The sequence below is a fragment of the Corella eumyota genome, chromosome 3 (genome assembly GCF_963082875.1).
Source record: "Corella eumyota chromosome 3, kaCorEumy4.1, whole genome shotgun sequence".
NCBI classification, from domain to species: domain Eukaryota; kingdom Metazoa; phylum Chordata; class Ascidiacea; order Phlebobranchia; family Corellidae; genus Corella; species Corella eumyota.
Window position 1 is genome coordinate 8,663,610 of NC_137492.1, and position 20,822 is coordinate 8,684,431.

The window sequence follows — 20,822 nt, forward strand, 5'->3', positions numbered from 1 at the left end:
TTGTTTGGCCTAAATTGTGTTTTTATTTTTTCACTGTAGTTAATTTTTTAACTGAAAAAATAACTATTGTTATGATATGGTTGAATGGTTTTGTGTAAACCTATAAAAACGTCAATGTGGAATGCGGGAAAAGTTAAGTTCTTATAAAATCAACCATTTGAAAATTATTTGTTTTAAACGTTGGGACAGTTTGCAACTCGTTGCTGTGGCGCAAGTTGTAATGAAATATTTGATAGAATTGTCTCTTGTCCAGCACTGGCAGTCTGGTTTTTGATTAACGTAGAATTCTTTACATGTCAGTCTGTCACTCAGTCTGTCAGTATATGCTGTATGCATACTTTCTGACTATTAGATTATGCAGTCTAACTATCAGATATTTAACATAAGGGGTTAAAGTCAGAAATTCCTGAAAAAGGGATATGACGTCTGTTTTGATAGATATTAAAAAAAAAAAAAATTTTATATTGGAGTATGTATTAACTAAATCTTCTTTAAATTCTCTGTAAGAACTTCTATAAGGTCTTGGGTTTGATCCCTACTTTTTGCACATTCAACATTGTACAATCAAAGGTTATAAGTTAAAATGGTTTTGAATAATACTTACTCACGGTTAGCCAAAAATCAATAGTCTATAAATTTTAAATATTATATATACAAAATTTTAAAGGGCAACCAAGAATGGGTCAAGGTTACCAATTTTACTTCAATCTTTAAAGTTGTTTCTAAAACAAGAATAAATAACTATAAAAATGTGTATTTGTCAGTTATATTTTGATTAAATAGCAAATTTTTTTCAATTGCAGAATAGTGACAATAACGACAAAACTTCAATGTTGAGTTCTACATTTTGAAATTTAAATTAAATATTGTTTATAACTAAAAAGGTTGAAAAATTGTCATGGTTTATAAGTATTTGAAAAGAATTTAGAAAAATGTCAGAGAAAGGAAATCGAAGAAAAAAAAGTAATTTAGTTGGAAATCAATATAGAAGAAGAAGCAAAGCATCATTCACAGTAATTATATTTTTAATAATAAATATAATATTAATGTCGTCTATTTTTATTACTAAGATTTTACTGAGTATTTGACATTTATAAAATATACAGAATGTCTGAATGGTTTAGGGTTTGATTTATTTTATTTATTAGATTCATTCTAATTTATTTGAACCTTTTAATTTATTCGATTTGGATGTTTTATTGGCACTTACCGCGAATTTCAAGTTATTTTAGTTTTTCCCTATTCTTACTTAAAATATTTAAGATAAAATCTATTCTGGATAAAACAAATTAATTAGTTGCTGTAGAAGTAAATATGTGAATTACAAGTTAGGTATATAATGTAACGATATCGTAGTTATATATATTGTAGGTTGTACGTAAGTATTCGTATAAAAATAGTGTTTTCATGTTAGAACACAATAAAAAATTATTTATGTTAAGCTTTTGGTTGTTTTGCAAAACTTAGCACAAAATCAGAAATACCTTTTAAATTCTTGTCTTTGATATAGTAAACAGGGTTATATTATTACTTTGTTCCAAAATCTTTTGTTAACCTAAAAAGCTACAACAAGAGTATTGTAATGTAACACCTTTGCCACTGTGCCAGGCTTTATGTACAATTTAATTTAATATAGACCAAACATTGAGTGTTGTTTAGTATACTTTTAAATCTATAATGAATGATGTGTTATAAAATACAAGCTACGCATGCCATTGTTACCACTTTAAACTTTTTAAAACAATGGTTTTTAAAATATCTTGATTAAATTTTGTGTACCAACTTTTTTATCTTTATTTACACAAAAATTGAAGATGTTATAACATCAATAGACTGGGCTTGTGTTTTGTCTGTACAGTAGTTATTACTTTATTTTTAGATTATCTTAGCAATAAAAAATTATCAGTTTAATTAATATAGTTTGGTCCAAATTACTTAGTATTTTTTATGAATTTAATTTTATTTATTCTTAATAAAAAAAATAATGTTTTTTTATAGTATCAAGCCCAACTTAATCATGTCCTTGGACTCACCTTGAAGAATAATTGTTCTTTCACCTGTGACCCCCATTCAGGGTTACTAGCTTACCCCGCAGGGTGTGTTATTGTCCTTTTTAACCCCTGGACTGAAAAACAAAGTCACATTTTTAATCCTGGACAAAAAACTTTAACTTGTATGCGGTTTTCTAATGATGGAACTTTAATAGTAACTGGAGAAGTAAGTTTAGTTAAGCCTACTATTTTTTACATTTTTAAGGCACATGAAACATATTTAAATGCCATAAATTGTGTGAAAAATATGTCTTTGAATGGTTTTTAATTAAATATTTAATAAATATAAATATATTACGCTTAAAAAAATTTTAATTAATTTTTTTTTTATAATAAGTTCTTCATAATAATCTACTTAATAAAAAATCTTAAAATAAGGTCTTTGCTAAACAAGCTTTGTGGTAATATTTTAAGATTTATAAAGAACATAAACTCTATGTTTAATTTGTAAAGATCGGTTTTAATTCGAATTCTACTTTGTGGTTTTTTGTATTTATTTTAGTGTAAAATATGATTTTTAACTGACAGGAAGGTAAATTTGTATTGGCTAGCAGTTAGTTCTATTAACTTAGAAATGAAAGCACTTTTTCTTTTTTATTTACCTAATGTCGAAACTTGTTTGTAGAGCGGTAATCAGCCTTGCGTTCGTGTGTTTTCTGTCCAGGAAAAATGCCAAGTTAACCTTTTCTCCGCCCACAAATTCGGAATTTCGTGCGTAGCGTTTTCTCCAAATTCAAAATATGCAATTTCTATCGGACACCAGCATGATATGCTTATTAACGTGTGGGACTTAAAAGTAATAAAAACTAAAATCAACAATTTAAAATTCTATATATATTATAAATAAGTAAATTAGAAACTCCTTAACCCTTTGTTATGGTACTTTTAATTTTAAATATATAAAATTATACAAGATACCCAATTTATATTTAAATTGAAATTATGTTGCCCCTTATAACTGGAATAAAAAAAAAATTAATAATTATTTTAATATTTTTTTGATTAGCGAAATACCTTGGCTGCTTCAAACAAAGTTTCAACTAAAATTAAAGCTGTCAGTTTTGCTGATGACAGTAGTTATTTTGTTACTGTTGGTAATAGATTGGTAAAGTTTTGGTATTTGGACAATCCTAATGGTTCAGATGTAAGTTTAAGTTTTAAGATTTGTGTCTTAAAGATTTTTCAAGGGACTTTAATAGGGGGTTACAACATTTAGATGCATTTAATAGTTATAAATAACTAAGTCTTTAGACAAATAGGGTGGTTATAACATTATGACATGTTTGAATTTTAAATTTCCTTATTGTGCTTAATATTAATAAAATTAGGTAGGCATGAATTAATATCTTATGTAGTTATCAAAATTATTTAATTTTTTTAGAAAACTCCTCTACCGTTAAAATTTCGTTCTGCACTTTTAGAGTCCCTCCCAAATCACATGTTTTGTGATGTAACTTGTGCAGTTGGTGTGGAATACACTTATGCTTGCACCAAATTAGGAATTTTGTGTCAGTTTACTGCAAAAAGAACAGTTAAAAAGCATATCCAAATAGAGGTAAATTACCATTTGTTTTGCTAGCTACAACTGCTGTTTTTTTTTCTTGCTATTATCCTAGTTAATCAATAGCGAAAGTGTTTGAACTTCGAAAAATAATAATTAACGTTAAGTAACTCTTACTTACTTATTATCATTTAGAAAATTTTCTATTTTAGTTCTACATTTTTTTATTTAAAATGTATTTTTTTTTGGTGTTGAAAATTTCAGTGTGGAACAGCACGAAGTTTAAGTATATTTGACAACATGATATTATGTGGTTGTGCACAGGGTTGTATTCATATATATGACTTACTAACCCTGGATTTTATCAAAGAAATTACCCCACCTGCCCAAATTGGGTAAGTGTTTAGCATGATGTGTATTTTAAAGTACTTTTTTTAATTTTAGTTGTTTTTGTATGTTGACTTATTTATTATTTTTTTCACCAGTGAGATTGTTTAGTTGTTAGAACACTTGGTTTTATTACATAAGATCCTGGGTTCAATTTTGAATGTATTAATTATGTGGCACCCTTGAATAAGACCTAAGGTTGAGTCAAGGTTGCTAATGTTACTTTATGTGAGGGTGTCAAGATGGCTTTTTAACATTAGGAATAAAGAGATGTTATTTTTTTTGTTATTTCTTTTAATATGAGCTGTGTGTTTTTAGTTTTATACTTTTAACAAACAATTTCTTGTTAAATCCCTGTTTCATGAACAGCTTTATATCGCCTGTATACTAAATTTTATTAGAAGTTTATTTTGTGGTTTTGTTGTGAAAAATTAATGATGCCTAAAGCTAAGTCATCACTTTACAAGTGTTGCACCACCATGGCTGTTACATTTTTATGTTTCCATGCTCTGTTTAAACTAGAGCTTTTATTGTAGTGTAATTAAAAGTTAAATTTAGACGTTGTCATTATTTTTATTTCCGTATTTGTTTTAAATATTTCAAGTTTAATCTATATCAACATTATCCTGAAGTTGTTATTATTTAAAGTACTTCGCGGTTTTAGGTTGAAGGTATTGTCATTTATTTATTCTAAATGGTCAGTTATTAAGAAGCTATCTACTTAACTTCAACCTTTATTGACATAGACACCATTGGCTTAAGCAAACTTTACAAACTATCTTTCTTTTTTTGTGCTAGATAGTTGTTTAACTAACAATATCATATAGCCCAAAAGACAGTTGATAATTTATTAGAACTTTAAATATGCCATTGATTCTTGACAATATTTTTTTAATATTTTAAAAATTTTTGGTATATTTAATATATTTTTTTTTTGATTTTTGATAATAATTTGAGTTTTGTATTTGTTTTCAGTATTTTTTATATTTTGAATTGGCTTTGAAAGTAATTAAGTAAAAAAAATAATTTGTTTAGTAAATTATTGGTTAATGTTATATTTTTTGTAATGTTTACAATAACTCTTTTATTACCAAGTTGCATTAAATAAATAAAGCTTGATAGGTAATATTAATAATATTGTTATTGTTAAAATCTATATAATAGTAATTAGTGACCACTATTATTACAAATATATATTTTAATATATACGTTTGTCTAATTAATAGGCTTTTAAAAAAAAATGATGTTTGTGGTGTGCAGGTAAATTATTATAGGCAAATATTAGTTGCGAGTTTTGACCATATTACACTATTTGCCTAACTGTAAACCCAAGTCTTGAGAGTATATTTCAATAAAATTATTCTAATTGTATTGTGTAAAAAAAAATTAAACATTTTGTATAAATTTTAATTAAAGTAATCTCAAATTGCAAATTTAGATTTTTGAAAAATGAGATTATAGCTATGGCTGTCGATGTTCGAAATTTATGGATGCATTGTGTATTTGCTGATCACTCAATTGTTATATATGACATGATGGATTCAAACAATCCAGAAGTTACCTTTCTTTCTCAATACCATAACTCTTGTGTATGGGATGTAAAGGTAAATTTTTTAGATTAAATGGTTATGAGTAAAGGTGTGAGAAAAGATTTTTTTTTCTATTTATTTATTTTTGATGTAAAAAAGTTGGCATTATGGCCTAAACTTAGAGTAACATACCACGACCCAGTCTTGATTTATCTTTGGCAGTTTTATATATTATTAAATATAATTGTCCGATAGTTAATTAGCTGATTGTTTTTTTGGCTTAGCAGAAGTTTATACGGTTAATAGCCTTTTACTTAAACAGCATGATAGCAGTAGGAATCAAACCAAGGACTTTATGTAGTAATTTCAAGGGCTCTTACTACTTAACAACATCACAATGCTGGCCTTAAACCCTATAAATTACCCTTACAATACAGTTTCTATTTGGGCCCATAAACACTTATAAATATATACATAAAAATCACTTTCGTTAGAATAATATGTGTTAAATTACCCTGTGTTTAAAATACTTTCAAAATACATTTTAAGATGACACTGACATTTTTTTAGATGTTGCCTTACAGCTCAGAATGTACCACACTACCAACTGATTGTTTTATAACTTGTTCAAGTGATGGAACAGCAAGAGCTTGGACATACACAAATACTTACGTAAATCATAATATTTTAATAATGTTCAAGTTTTATATAAGTTGTTTGATGTTTTCTTTGAAGTTAAATGTTTTTCGACTTTTTATTATTTTACTTGTTTTGTGGTTTTACATATTTTTTGGTGAGCTAAACATTTTCTTTATCTTAAGTAAATCTATTTATTTAAATTAAACTTGAAAAATAACTTGACCAATGACCAATACCGATTTATAAGTGTTAAAACTACTCTAATTTTTTTTAATTGCTGTGTGTTTCTACAATAGGGTATAATAGAAATAACTAGATTTATTTGATAAATAAAATATGGTTCGAAATCATTTCATTCTTTTTTATAAATATAATTTATTTAGTAGGTTTATTAATTAAATTATGAATTTAAATATGAACTTTTTTATATTTAAACCTAATTTTAACAAACGAACACGCATTCATTGATATTGTAATAGAAAAGTAAACTAAATTTAAAAGCAAAATACCGATCTTAATTTTTTAGTAATCAAACGAGTATTAAAATATAATAATAACAAAACAATTAAAAATACAAAATTTACACATTTTTGACTTATACTGTAACATTTTACTTAAATTTTCAACCAATATTTTTTACTTTAATAGACAGCGAAAAGGACGATTTTTGACGGCGACCAGAACGCTATTAAATTATTCAAGCGTTAAACTCACACTGATTCGTTATTTTATAAAAAAAAAACTAAAATAATGATTAAACGATATTTAGCTAGAGTTAAATCTTCATTTTAAATAGCAACATACAAAATAATAATAACAACAACATATTAAAATTTCAGAAAATTTAATCTTTAAATTTTAATAATAAAATATATTAATTAGTAATTAGTGACATTTAAATGTCGTAAATAGGAGGTTTGCGATTCGTTGGGATAATAACAAACATACTAAAAATTTAGAACTTTTAGTTTTAAAGAACAAAAGTTATCGTCTTTCAAAATTCTGACTAGAAAGAATAAAAACAATAATAATAATAATAATAATAATAATAATAAATACACTGACAATAACAATATGTTTCGAAATCTAAGATTTCGAACCATAATTAATTTTTAAGCTTTTATTTATAAAATGTTTTTCCTTAATGTAAGTGGGTCAACTTACAGCTAAAAAATCACTTTGGCACTATCTTAAATTGCCTTTGCTACTTTAAATATTATTAATATGGTATATTGCCTGATCATTACTTTGTTTATTGTTTTTATACAGAACTTGGTGAAAGTTATTAAATTGGAGGACGCTCATGAGCAAATAAGTGGAAATACAGAAGTGGATGGCTTAAAAACTGAGGCACGAAGTCTTTGTATTCGACATGATGGAAGACATTTGGCAGTAGGAGATAAAACAGGAAATATTCAGTAAGTTAAATGGTGGTGTATTGGTTAAAACACTTGGCTTTACAACATAAGGTCGGTTTGATCTTCAATGCTTCTATGTGATAGCAATCTTGACTCGTGCTCAATTGGCAGGTTAACTATGTAGCAGTATGCTAAATACTATTTACAACTGCCACAACTGCTAAAATTAATTTAAAACCAGGACTGGATAACAAATGTTACCATTTGTTTAGGCTGTAAAATTTTGTTTTTAACAACAAGGATAAAGATGTTCCAAAAAAAAATTAAATATTTTTTATTTAATTTTTATGTATGTGATCCCAAAATCACTCTTTTCGTTATTTTTTCATAGTTTAACATATTTTATACATATTTCTGTGTATTTTAGTTGGAAGTTTATTCTTATTTTTTTATTCTTAGTATTTTTGATTTGGAAACATTTGAGAAAGTCTCCTTTATTCCAACACACGATGGCGATGTTTTATGCTTGGATTTTATATCTTCGGGGTCACTGGGTGATATGCTTGCATCGGCGAGCCGTGACCGTTGTGTTCATACTTTTGTTGGCGAGAGTTACACTCCAACGCACACAATAAGTGACCACTCGGCGTCAGTGTCAGCAATAAAATTTGCTCATAAAGATTCGGAGGTAACTTGTTAAAAAAAATAAAATTTTATTGACAATAAAAATTAAATTTTAAATAAGCTTTAATAAAAGAATAAATATATTTAATGACTTTTTAATTTTCTTACTAAAATAAAAAGTTTTTTTTTTAAATAATACGAAAAATTTTTTTTTTTATCGAGGTTCGGCTTATCACTTGTGGATCTGACAGATCTTTATATTTCTGTGGAGTTAATATGAATAATGATTCAGGAAAAGTTGAAATAACAAGGGAACAACATATCGTTGAGATACATTCAATGGTGGACATGACAGTGCTGGAGTAAGTAGCATTTACTATTACTTTTATCTTTTGGTCTACTTTAAATAGTGAAAGTGAAATGTCTTTAAAGGCAAAATTATGTTTTTTAAGTTCTTGAGGTTTGTTTGTTAAGTGTAAACTTGGTAAAGTAGTTTTAAAAAAAAAATATTTTTTTTATTTGCCGCCTAACCAACTTTTTTTAATGAGTCTAATGACAATAAGTTATTTTAATTACTCACATATTACCAAAAACAATGTACCGAATAGACATCAGACCAAAAACAATGTACCGAATAGACATCAGACCAAAAACCATGTGTCTAAAAACGTCATTTTACAGACAATGTGACATTTTATTTACCCTTCTTTACCTTAACTTTTCTTTATGAAATGGGCTTTAATTTCTAAAAAATGTTTACCTAAATGTCAGTGAAAAGCCATTTTTAATTTTGGTTTTCAGAGATATTATTGATCAAATAGTTTTAGATAATACAGGTAGCTACAAACTTTATTATGTTTTGTTCTTAACTATGTTAAGGTAAATAGGATTATAATAATTTAAATATTAAACTATTAAACAAAATCAAAACTGTCATTAATTTTTTGAGATAGTTTAAGTATAAATAACGCATCTAAGTCATACAATATGTTGATGAATAAGACAAAGATTTTAATATGAGAAAACTTATTATATTGTTGTAGTGAATATGTAGTAGCGGCACTCCTTTATGCTTTGTTGTTTAAGTATAACTAAAGATGTACTCACACTTTGAGTGTAAACAATACAGCTGGCTTTCAAATATTTTTAAGATTTTTTAATCTTAAATTTTTATGTTAAATAGAAATTTTTTTTGCAATGTTACTTTGGGTAAATTGTTGGTTGCACATTTGAATGGATTTTAAGTATATGTTAGCTTAATTAATTGCATTGGTAAATAACCTATAATTTTATATATATTTGGTTTAACTGTGGGTTTTGTTATTATTATTATTATTATATACTCCTTTTTTATAATTAACTTTTAATACCACTTATATAACAGATTTTTAAAGACTATTTTTGTTACAATCTCCAATACTAAAAATCAAATGCTTGAATTTTAGCCAAATTATCAAATTCGTAAAAAAAATAACTTTTAAAGTTACTATATATTGAAACAATAGCTTTTTTTAATAGAGTTTCATGTATGAAACTAGTTTAATTTTAGGTGGCTAAGAAGGTCAAATATTTTAGAATTATTTTGATCATTTTTACATAGAAATAAATTTTACTATTATGCCATAAAAAGCATATCTGGCATAATTTAATGCGGAATTTAGATGAAATTCCTTAATTTTTGAAGGTTTTTGTTCTGTAGAATTATTTAGATCTTTTAACATGTTTTTAGCTTTAAGTTTTCTTCATTTGTTAATTTCAATTTTTCAGTTTTCATAAATTCCTGCTCTACCAATTTTCTCATAAACACCTTCTTCAATATTAGACTCACAATTATTTTCTTCATTTATTTCATTATTCATCTCTAGATTGTTTTCATAAAAACCTAGGTTATTCTCATAATTATGCTCTTGGCTGTTTTCAAAACTGCTTTCTTGATTGTAAGAAATACGATTTAAAGTTGGTAGATTGACTGGAAAAAGTTGAATTCCAGTAGTTTCAGGCATATTGTGATCTGTTAATTATATACATTAGTGTAACATACAATATAGATTATTATTTTTGTACAAATGTAATTATTGATATTGAAAAAATGGTGAAGTGGTTATTTTTTATAGGCTTCACTACATAAGGTCCTTGGTTTGACCCCCGCCTTTTGCATACTTAGCGCTCTTAAGTAAGACAAGTTGGCTTTTTCATATATTGGATATGGATAAAAAACGATAAAAAAACGATAAAATAAACAACGATAAGAACTACCTGTGATGTTTGTTGTTTTATTTTTAATTCTTAGTTTGAAAAGTAGATATAGAATGACAATGATGAAAATAAGCAAAAACGTTCCTGCAACCACCAATCCAATTCCATATCCGGAGTTGTTAATAACCTATTTTAAAGTTTTTTTTGTGTTTTTAAAAATGGTAAATATATTAAGGTAAAATAAAATAATTTGTTAGATGGAATTATTAGGTAAACCTCTATTTGTTGTTGGTTGGCTGTATTAATCACTGTAGGGCTGGGAGGTATATTTATCATGGTAGGGCTGAAAGGTGTAGCTGCAAATAAATGTTGAAAACTTATACCGACATTTAAATTAATTTTTATGTGTGAACTTTATGGTACTTCTTTAGTATAACTAGTAAATAGCCCACCTTATGGACTGCATTTTAATGGTCATAATATGGTTGCAACTTGCAAATAATGTATACCAGTAGGGATGGGCTGAAATCCAAATTACTCGGATTCGACGAGCCCGAGTATTTTGTCGCGATACTCGGCCGAGTCCGAGTACTCGGTTATGACGTCATTTAAACGTATATAACTGTTCACGAGAATCTTTCCCGCATAATTTTAAAACTGCAAAATTTGCCAAAAACACGTATTTATGGATTATAAAAGGTTTAACGTTGGCAAAACTACTTACCGCTGATAGCAATATCATTTTAAGTCCAAACGAAAATGTTTAAGTCTCAAATTTATTATGCGTAAAATTTAGTAAAAAAAGTGTAGTAAAAAGTGTATTAGTTGCGCAATTGTTGCTTAAATAACGTAATATAATTGAGAGTAGATTATAAATTATTAGAAAAAGGCAAACCTCGTGTTTTTTTATGTTTAGTAAATCGTATACGATCTTAAATGACAAATTATTACTCGGCGTCCGAGTACTAAAGAATGCTCGACGAGCACGAGTATTAAAATATGCTTAATACTCGGGCCGAGTACTCGGACTCGGATTCGATTGGCCCATCCCTATATACCAGTGTACATTTTGTTCACTAGGCTGGTTTATATAAAGATTTTTTATTTGTTTCTAATGGCCTAGTTTCAGTGCCAATAGGCAACACAGAAAAATAATGCAAGCTGTAAATTTTAACAATTTTATTAATGTGCCATACTGCTTGTTTTATTAATTTACTTAAATTTTAGTTAGCGTTACTTACAAGGTAGTGCCCGTTGACATATAAATCTTTCTAAATGATAACATCTATCATTATTCCACTCTGAATTCCATCCATTGACCAAAACACAATTTTCTTCTTCACTGTTAGGTTCATAAATATTCCAGTTAGATTGGCTTGTTAGTAAAGTTGTCTTATCAGACCAAATAAATGAGGATTGGTTTGATCTTGTTAAGCCAATGTAGTATACAGAACTTTGTCCTAGTTTTTAAAATTAAAAAAGTTAAAAATAAAAAATTTATCTTTTTATTAACAACATATTTTAATAATTTTGTGTACCTCTAACGGAAAGAATTGCTTTTTTGATAAATTCACGAATCTCAGGAGTTTTAAGAGTTGCTAATTTGCAATCCATTATCAAACATTGAATTAGTGCGGACTCATAAGTATACCCCCAACCACTAATATAATATTCTACACCCTCATGTTTAAACCATTGTTGCCCATAAACCAGATTTAGGATTACCATTAAAAAACTTAAAACTACTCTGTTCATTTTGCTATTTCCTCTGGTGTTTTTTTTTTTCGATTTTAAGCATTTATATCCTGTTAAATAGGGTTATTATAAGTTAATGACAGTGACACATCATATGACATTGTCTTATGTCAAAGAAGTGGTAATGAGTGGATTTTGTATATTAACATTAAAGTGGGTGTTTAAAAAAATAGAACTACAAGATTTTTGCTTGTATTTAACAGATTTTTTTATGTGTCATCCTTAAATAAATGCGTAACAATGCGTAACAATTAACTTTAATTAACATTTTTGTAACATATTGTGTGGGGTTTTTAAATGTTATTTTGAAATAATATTATTTTTATTACTGGCCCATGGTTTGTTAATTATACTGGGCGGTCTAAAGTTACTTAATACAATTATTACTATTTAATAATTTTGGCTAGTTGTAAAAAAAGATTACTGCTTTAATAACCAATATAAAATAAGTCGTGGAAAGTTTACTTGAATATAATTTTCTTTTTAATTTATTTAATAAATTTCATTTTTATTTTCTAGTGACTCAGTTTTAGTTGCTTGTGGGTCAAATTTGCGGGAGTACGACATCATTGGGGGTAAACTGAAAAGGTGTTTTAGGGGGAGCGAAACCACTCAAACGATTTTACGAGTTACCGTTGATGACCAGCGAACAATGATCGCAACTTCTTGCTCTGATAAAAATATCTACATTCTTGGATTTGTGACAAGTAAGTTGCGAAATCTGATAGCACTGAAAACTTTTTTTTAGCAAAAACACTATTTTACCTTTTATGATACCTTTTACAATAACCCCCTTCTTACTTAAACCTACAACAAGAAAATGTCTTTTTATTTCTAAAAAAGATAACTTAAATTTCTGTAAAATTGGGTTTTTGAAATTTGGATTTTAGAGATATTTTTAAAACTAATAAATAATTTTTTTAGTTGGTAAATTAATAAAAATTAAATATTTTTTGAATTAATATATTTTTTATGCTTAAAATTTCTTGTGAGTAATTTAAATTAAGTTGGTATAAATAATTTAAATTCTATCCACACACACATATATATATAGGGATTAATTGAAATTCATTAAATATTTATTTAAAATTTAGTCAATAAATAAAATGAAGTTTATCAATAGGTGTTTAAACTACATAATATTGTTATTATAAATTATTTTTCCATATTAATAACTACATTGTTTGCCATTTTAAAAACTAAATTATAAGTTTGTTATGGTTTTTTCAAACTTTAGGGACATAGAAATAGTGAAATGCAAAAATCCTAAAAATGATGTGATTAATATGTATTAAAAATTGCAAAGTAATAATAGCCTATTTTGAACTGCATTTTCATTATAGTAATCTAGTTGAACTTGCAACTAATATTTATTCTGTGATAACCCCCATAAACCACTCACCATAAACAGAAGTTTTATTTATTTTGATACTCATGTATTGTACATACATTTACATAATTAAACATGTCTTCCACTAGGTTTTATAATATTAGATGGTGATTATCAAGTTAGGTTAGAGCACATGAACTTTTCGGGGATCGTAACTGTAGTTAATTTAAGAACCATGAAGTACATATGATCCCGAATTTTAATTTTTTTTTATAGCTGACTGCATGTGTGTACTTAGTGGTCATTCAGAAGTTGTGGTTTCGCTTGAGTTTGATCTCCACAATCATCTTCTTTCTGCTTCAGCGGACAGCTGCGTCTTCGTCTGGGAGCTCAATCACCGGGTGGCATTGGATGTTAAATCGTTGAACAATGTTGCCCCCACAAGTGGTAAAAAATTCAACATTTTTTAAACATTTCTTGCAAGCTTAAGTTTTTCGTGTAAAATATTTCAATGTTTTTTTTATATATTTCTTTTCTTAAAAAGATTTTTTAAATCAAGAAATAGTAAAAAAATTGAAATTTTTTATTTCTAATTTTTTAAAATTTTAGCAGGGACAACTCCAGAAGCAGATCTGAACACAACAGAATATTTTGGAGAAGTTAATCCTTCAGAAGATCTTCTGGATGTTAATTTTGAGTGTACTCCAAGAAGTGTTAACGGAGATGTGGTGGCCAATTTGTTTAATGATAAAGAACATGAACCTGAAAGTAGGTATATTTTATGAAGTTATTAGATAAATCCCTAATGCTTTTATGTTGTAATGTCCTTTAGTAAGGCTACTTAAGGTTTAGATTTCTGCTAAGCCTGAAACCAATCACTAAATTAATTATCAGTTAACATCCTTAATTATATCCAAAACTACTTAGCAACTTGGTACTTAGTTGGGGTAACAAATGTTGTATGATGTCCCTTAAAAGGTACTATGTATGATATAAACTTCTGTTAAGCTGACAACCAATCGACGGTCTAATTTAATTAGCAAGTAATTATGAAATCAACTTAAGACTGGTTCAGAGTAACCAAAACTAAGCCCTTTTTTATGCCATGAAGTCATCCTTTTCACATCCATAAAAAATACATACAAAAAGGGGCGCAACTTTATTAATAAAACAATGAATTGCTAAAAGTACTAAAAAGAATTTATTCTGTTTAGATACAAGTATTCCAATACAATCAAACATAGAAGTGAAGTCAAACTTGTCAGCCGATTTACCGAGTTGGGTGCTAAACCATCAAGTTAAAAATAGTGAAATTAATGGGGTTAAGACCAATACTTCACTGGAAAAATTTGGTGCTGGCCTAGAACAAGAAAAGGTAAGTTAAATTTCTTTATTTAGTACTATAGATTAATAAAAATTACTAGTGGCCAGTAATTTTCCCAATCGAGGCTCATTTGTGCCTAAATTATATAAAGGGATATGCTACCTAAGTGTAAATCGGCAGAGAGACTCGTGTACGTAGACTTTGACAGATAGACTTGATAAAATCACAACCCTGCTTAAAGAAAATATTTTATTCTGTTTGACCGGAATATTTATTCTGTTTGGGTTGCTGGTCAAAAAAATTATGATTTTTAAGCTTAGCTTTCATGCCATTTTCTAATGAAAATCCCCTTAATTTTAAAACCAACATTGTCTGTTTTTGTTAACTGTACGATTATTTTGACAGTGCAATATTATTACAATTTGACTAAAAATATATATAATGCTTATAAAATTTACAATTACAATTAGATAACGAAGGAGATGGGCAAATGGGATCTAATTTCAGTCTCAAGTTTTATTGATAATGAAAAGGATTTAGACACTGATGAAATTTCTTCACAGGGAGAAATAGGTATTTACAAGTTATTTAAATTGTTTTTCTTCAGAAATTTTTTATATGTGCTAGTGTTTGCGTAAAAGTTAAAAAAAACTGTACCAAAAATAATTGACTAAATGGTCAATTTCCCAAATACCAAAATTTTAAAACGACACATTTTTTTTGAGAAATTGGGGGCAATAAAAATAATTGTTAAAAATTTCTATTGTTTTTAAGGTGAGTCTCTTGCCACTGAACTTAAGTTTTTAAATGAGACTTATGTCAAAAAAGTCGAGGAACTGGAAGAGGAGGAAGATGACAATACAGCTTCGATTCAACTTGAGTTATCTCAAGTTCTTGAGGAAAACTCATCAATTATTAACTCAATTAATAAAGAAATTAATTTATCTTTAAGTGAAATAACTCAAAAGGAAAACAAGGATACTGATTCTACAGAAAACAGTAAGAAAACATTAAAAGTTCCAGACCAAAAATCGAATATTGATATCACCGCTGACTTGGATTTGTTACCTGTTAAAGATGAAAGCAAAAATTTAAAACCAATCGAATTTTTGGAAGATTCACTTATAATTGTAAACTCGGAAGTCAAAAATAAGGATTCCGAAGATCAAAATTTAAAAGTTGAACCAGAAATTGAAAACTTGAACGTTTTAAATGATAATGTATGTCTGAAAAATGAAATTGAAATAGGTAAACCGATTTCAGAAAATCAAGAAGTTACAAACTCCATAATTAAACCAGAAACTAATTTAAACCATCCACAATCAAATCATCCCGGTTTACCTACTCATCAGAATAATTCGAATTCAATCTCAGATTCTAATAAAAATGAACCTGAATCAAGCCAGTTAGGTTCAGGTTCATCTAACTTGAACATTAGTGTCACTGTCTCTAGTACCTTAGTTTCAACCAAAGATAATAAAGTTTCAGTTGGGGTTGAAACCAGTTCAAACCACTTTGAACCAGATTTTGAAGAATATGATGAATATGTTGACGTGAGAGGCCACCATTTCAACAAACCTGAAAATTTAACTTCATCTAATATACCAAAACTAAACCCTGAAAACATGACAACATCATCCAAAAGTATTGTCAAAGATTCCGATGAAAAAAATACAAACAATGATGTAGATATAAAAGTAAATCCTTATTTAGCAACTGATAAAATTGTTGAAGTAACAAGTCAAAAAGTTGTTGATGAAGTGATTGCACCCGCAGAAACTGATTTTTTAAGTGATACCACACAACCTAAGGAAAATAGTAATGACCTAATCCAGTTGGAATCAAATAATAATTTAAACGAAGCACTGAAAGAAGAATTGGCAGTAGAATCTGACAATGCATTAGAGCAAAATGGTCTAATAACTTTAAAACCAAATGCCATTAACTCTAAGTTACCAGTTTTAGATTTAAATAACTTATGTACAGAAAAAAATAAAAATAATATAAATATAAAATCAGTTCAACCTGACCCTCTTGCTCAAGATAATGAAAATTTAATTCTCAAAAAAAATAACGCAAAAAAGAACGATGACTTAGCAATAAATAAAAATTGCGAACATTTGGCAACATTTAATAATTTAGAAACCACTAATACTGGACAATATTTAGAGAATGGTGCACCAAATTTAAAACCAATTATTAAAATAACTCCATCTCCAAATGACATTTCAAATTCGAAACCTGAATTACTTGACATACCAAATCAAATATCCTTACCTGCCACTCCAGTTCATTCTAACAAACTAAAAACAGATTTAAGTAAAACAGATCCTCGGAAAATGTCATCAGATAGTAAACTACTAACACCAAAGTCAACAAAAATTAACAAGGACGAAACTGTTATACCGCCTGGGTTTGCACAGTTGATGGCAAGTTTAACGAAGCGAAAATCTCCACGGAGTCCACCAAAGTCTTTGCCAGTCAAGAAAAGTTATCAACATGAGGAAAGAAAGGGTAAAAATATGAACCAAGGACCTGAGAGTGGGGATAGTTTGTTTAAAGATAGGCTTAGTGCAGGTATGAATTGCTGGTATATTTATTTATAAAAAAAAATTGAAAACTTAAATTTCTAAATTTAAATATATATATTCACATTGGGAAAAGACCAACATAAATAACATACCCCGTTTCTAGTAAACATCATCAGTTTTGGATATTGTTACTTGAAATTGCACTATATCATCTTAGCAAAGGAGATCGAAAACAGGACCTCATACAGTAAAGCCAAGTTTTCTAACCATTACACCATGCTGCTGGTTTACAGTCCAAACATAGATTGTCATTGGTTCTTAGAACATCATCTCAAAATAAATGCAATTTATTATCATCTCAAAATAAATTGCATTTATTTATTCTTAATATGGGAAGGTCAACTTCACGACCTAAACATAGAGTAACATTAGTTACATCAATCCAGTCTTGAGTTGCCTTTGGCAGTTTGGGATGTTATAGAATATGATTAACCCCTAATTATAAGCTGCTAATTAAGTGTTGGCTCAGCAGGACATACTATTTATAGTGCCTTACTCAAGGGCACTACAGCATGAGAGCAGTAGGGATTGAACCAACAACCTCATGTGGTGTAGCAACCACTACACCATGCTGCTGGTTAGATTATAGGTGCCACCTAAATAAAAGCTGCTGATTAAGTGTTGGCTTGCGCTACAGCTTAAGAGCAGTGGCGATTAAACCCAGGATATCAAGTAGTGAGACATAAATTAAGTTGATGCTTTAAAATTTTGTGCCGGTTTTAGATCATGGAATAGGATATTCGAATAGAAATACTTCTCTAGAATCTAACACAAGTTACTTATCATCAAATAGTTCCAATTCTTGCGACAACTGCTATAATGTGTTGTCAGACTGTCAGAAAGTTAGTCAGGACCTTCTGGCTGTTTTCAGTCAGGCAGAAGCAGTGTACCACAAACAAAAGGTAATTGCCAAAACACTGTAATGATCAAAGGTTTTTGTTTATATATAAATATCAAGTATTTTTAAAATTAATTTTTTTTGCAAATATTTCAGGCTATGCTTGACATGGATTCAGATTTAAACGACAACAACAATTCTTTTAACAAGCTTGTTACCACATTTCGTACAGTACATGCCCGTATACGTGACATGGACATAATCGAGACGTCCGATTCGACCCTGTCATCTCGTCCCTCGCTTGATAATTTAAAAGACGATTCGCCAGTTATGTTTTTGCTTCGGGAATACTCCGAGCGATTTTTCGATTTAATTGAAAATGAAGTAAAACCGAAAATTCCATCACTCGAAAAGGATATTTAACCATGGTTTTCAAAATTTTATTTTTGTTTTCAATTTTTTTTTGTGATGCAGCTATCCACATATTTCTTTTTTTCAAAATTTTCCTGTTACATGTTTGGGTAATTTAATTGCATGGTCAAGCGGTTATGCAAATCATGCTTTGAAATTAACTAAAGGTATTTTTAGGGTTTTGGTAAATCAGAATCTGCTCATATTCATCAAAAACTATTTAAACTCAGAAGATTCCCTGAAAAACTAATTTCTAAAAACGACATTTTCCAAAGGAAATATGTTATTGTTGGTAAAATGGTGTTTTTAGGCTTATGGTTTTAAGTAAAATGTATATTTGATCAAATGGTTATTGGTATTACAATAGTAATCCATTATTTTAGCCAAAAAAATTTGAAATGTACAAAAAATTTTTATGTTACATCTAGGTGCAGTTATAGGTATTGGTCAAATTAACTATGCTAGTGTTGGTAGAACGTAAGATGCTGTCTTCAAACTAAATTATGCGAATTTATTGCTTTAAATGTAATGTGCTACTGTTTTTCTTTTTATGTTTTCCAAAAAATTCTTCTCGGTTCTTTTCTCATTTTTTTATTTATGCAAATTTGCACAATTTTTTTGTTACATTCAAAGGTACTATTTATTAAAGCTGTTTTTGTTGTTTATTTATTAATTGCTTATGTTATAGATTTTGTATTATTATTAAATTTTCCTTATATTGGCCAAAAATTATAAAATCAATCCACATTATAATCAAAACTTAATTTATTTTAAACAATTTAACCCTAAATTACAAAAATTTTTTTGGGATTATTACTTTTAAATTGTCCAAAATATTTATGTGTTTGTTAATTATACCTCAGGCCATTATTTTTGTTGTATTCGATATTGCCTTGGTATTTTTAGTGCCTTCCAATTGCATGACTTAAAAAAATCGAGCCATATGTAATGTATTACACTTGATTAGAATTATATACAGTGGTATTTTTTAGTTTTTTGAAATTTTTTTTTTAAAGCCTACATTTAATTTGAGCTTACCGTTATCATCTTACAAATTAATTTACTGGTAATTTACAATATCATCATTTTTAAACGCTGTGAGCTTTTTAAAAATTATATTAATAACCACTACAAACGTCATCATTTTATAATTTTTAGGTAAATATCATAATTTTGTTGAGTTTATAATAACATATTTTGTATTATTGTTGCATTTATTGGTCATAAGGTTATTTATTGTCTTTAATTTTTAAGCCACTGTATTAGCTTAGTAAAAAACTGTTCTTTAAAAAATAACGCATGACAATCTATGACATTTCAGTATTCTGTCAAAATAAATACATTTCCAGTTACCTTTGTAACATTAATATTTATTAGTTAACTTAGAGGGTTCGGTTTTCCATGAAAAAATACGTTTTAAATAAGTTATAAGGTTTTTAAACTATTTTTTTAATTATTTTTTTTTAATTTTTTAAAAAAATTTTTAAAGCATCGTATAATAGTTTAGCTAAATTGGATCCTGGGCCTTTTTAATTTTAGCCCTACTATTTTTAGTCCCTCTTATTTATCGGGATTCCTTGCTCCTTATTTTGCATTCATGGCTACACTTTTTTTTCCAAAATCCTCCATGGCGATAACTCTAATTGCTTTAATGCAAAACAAAATAAAAAATTGTACGAAATTTTAATCGCATTTTTTAGTAACTTTATTTAAAAAGTATTAATTTGTTTAAAAGAGCTGTTAGTAATATTAGGAAAGATACAAACTATAAAAACATAAATGTCCCTAAAGCCACGATCTTGTTTAAACCCAACTAAATTACGTGATAAAAATAATATTCGTAAAAAGTCGTGTGGATTTGATCTCCATTGCTTTTATGTTTGTTGTAAGTCATTTTAAACGGTACTATTCTTTAAGTATAAGCTTTAAATCTGTCTTTTTTACACCGCATAAATATTTACAAAATTGATTGTTTTTAAAGTCTTTTTAGTAATGACAAAAATGATATTAGATTTTGTATAACTGTATGTGTTGATAATTAAATAGAACTATTTATTTACTCATTCGCAACACCAAACATAACTCATACTTTTAATTTACTTTTTTACCAAGGGCGTTTCTTTTAAATTGACGTAACCACTTTTAAAATCTCAAATCAAAATTAGTTGAACAATAGCTTAAACAATCGAGCTCCTGTGACAAAACAATAGTTATAGTGCGTATTGAAATCGTAGACGTTGACAGATGCCGTCGCGTTATTCTACTGTTATTATCTCGTTTCAGATTAC

The 20,822-nt window shown here is 27.9% G+C and overlaps 2 protein-coding genes across 3 annotated transcripts; one reads left to right on the top strand and one right to left on the bottom strand.

The window, feature by feature from the left end:
* Positions 1 to 228: 228 nt before the first annotated feature.
* LOC145744695 (uncharacterized) lies at positions 229 to 19,804 on the top strand. Of its 2 annotated transcripts, XM_082562612.1 has the most exons (20): positions 229 to 1,013; positions 1,999 to 2,217; positions 2,677 to 2,847; positions 3,058 to 3,195; positions 3,433 to 3,606; positions 3,817 to 3,947; positions 5,378 to 5,543; positions 6,039 to 6,140; positions 7,377 to 7,525; positions 7,925 to 8,153; positions 8,312 to 8,451; positions 12,560 to 12,747; positions 13,647 to 13,817; positions 13,980 to 14,138; positions 14,585 to 14,745; positions 15,165 to 15,267; positions 15,469 to 17,271; positions 18,009 to 18,187; positions 18,280 to 18,551; positions 18,712 to 19,804. In XM_082562612.1, exons 1-19 carry the CDS (start codon positions 933 to 935, stop codon positions 18,544 to 18,546), a joined length of 4,731 nt encoding a protein of 1,576 aa, XP_082418738.1. In that variant the 5' UTR covers positions 229 to 932; the 3' UTR covers positions 18,547 to 18,551; positions 18,712 to 19,804. The 2 variants fall into 2 exon arrangements, with proteins under 2 accessions (XP_082418738.1, XP_082418737.1); XM_082562611.1 differs by having other exon boundaries at positions 18,280 to 19,804.
* Positions 9,644 to 12,056, bottom strand: LOC145745830 (uncharacterized). The gene is made up of 5 exons (XM_082563998.1): positions 11,824 to 12,056; positions 11,527 to 11,745; positions 10,562 to 10,641; positions 10,346 to 10,472; positions 9,644 to 10,100 (listed from the first exon to the last, which is right to left on the bottom strand). Exons 1-5 carry the CDS (start codon positions 12,038 to 12,040, stop codon positions 9,853 to 9,855), a joined length of 891 nt encoding a protein of 296 aa, XP_082420124.1. The 5' UTR covers positions 12,041 to 12,056; the 3' UTR covers positions 9,644 to 9,852.
* Positions 19,805 to 20,822: the final 1,018 nt, after the last annotated feature.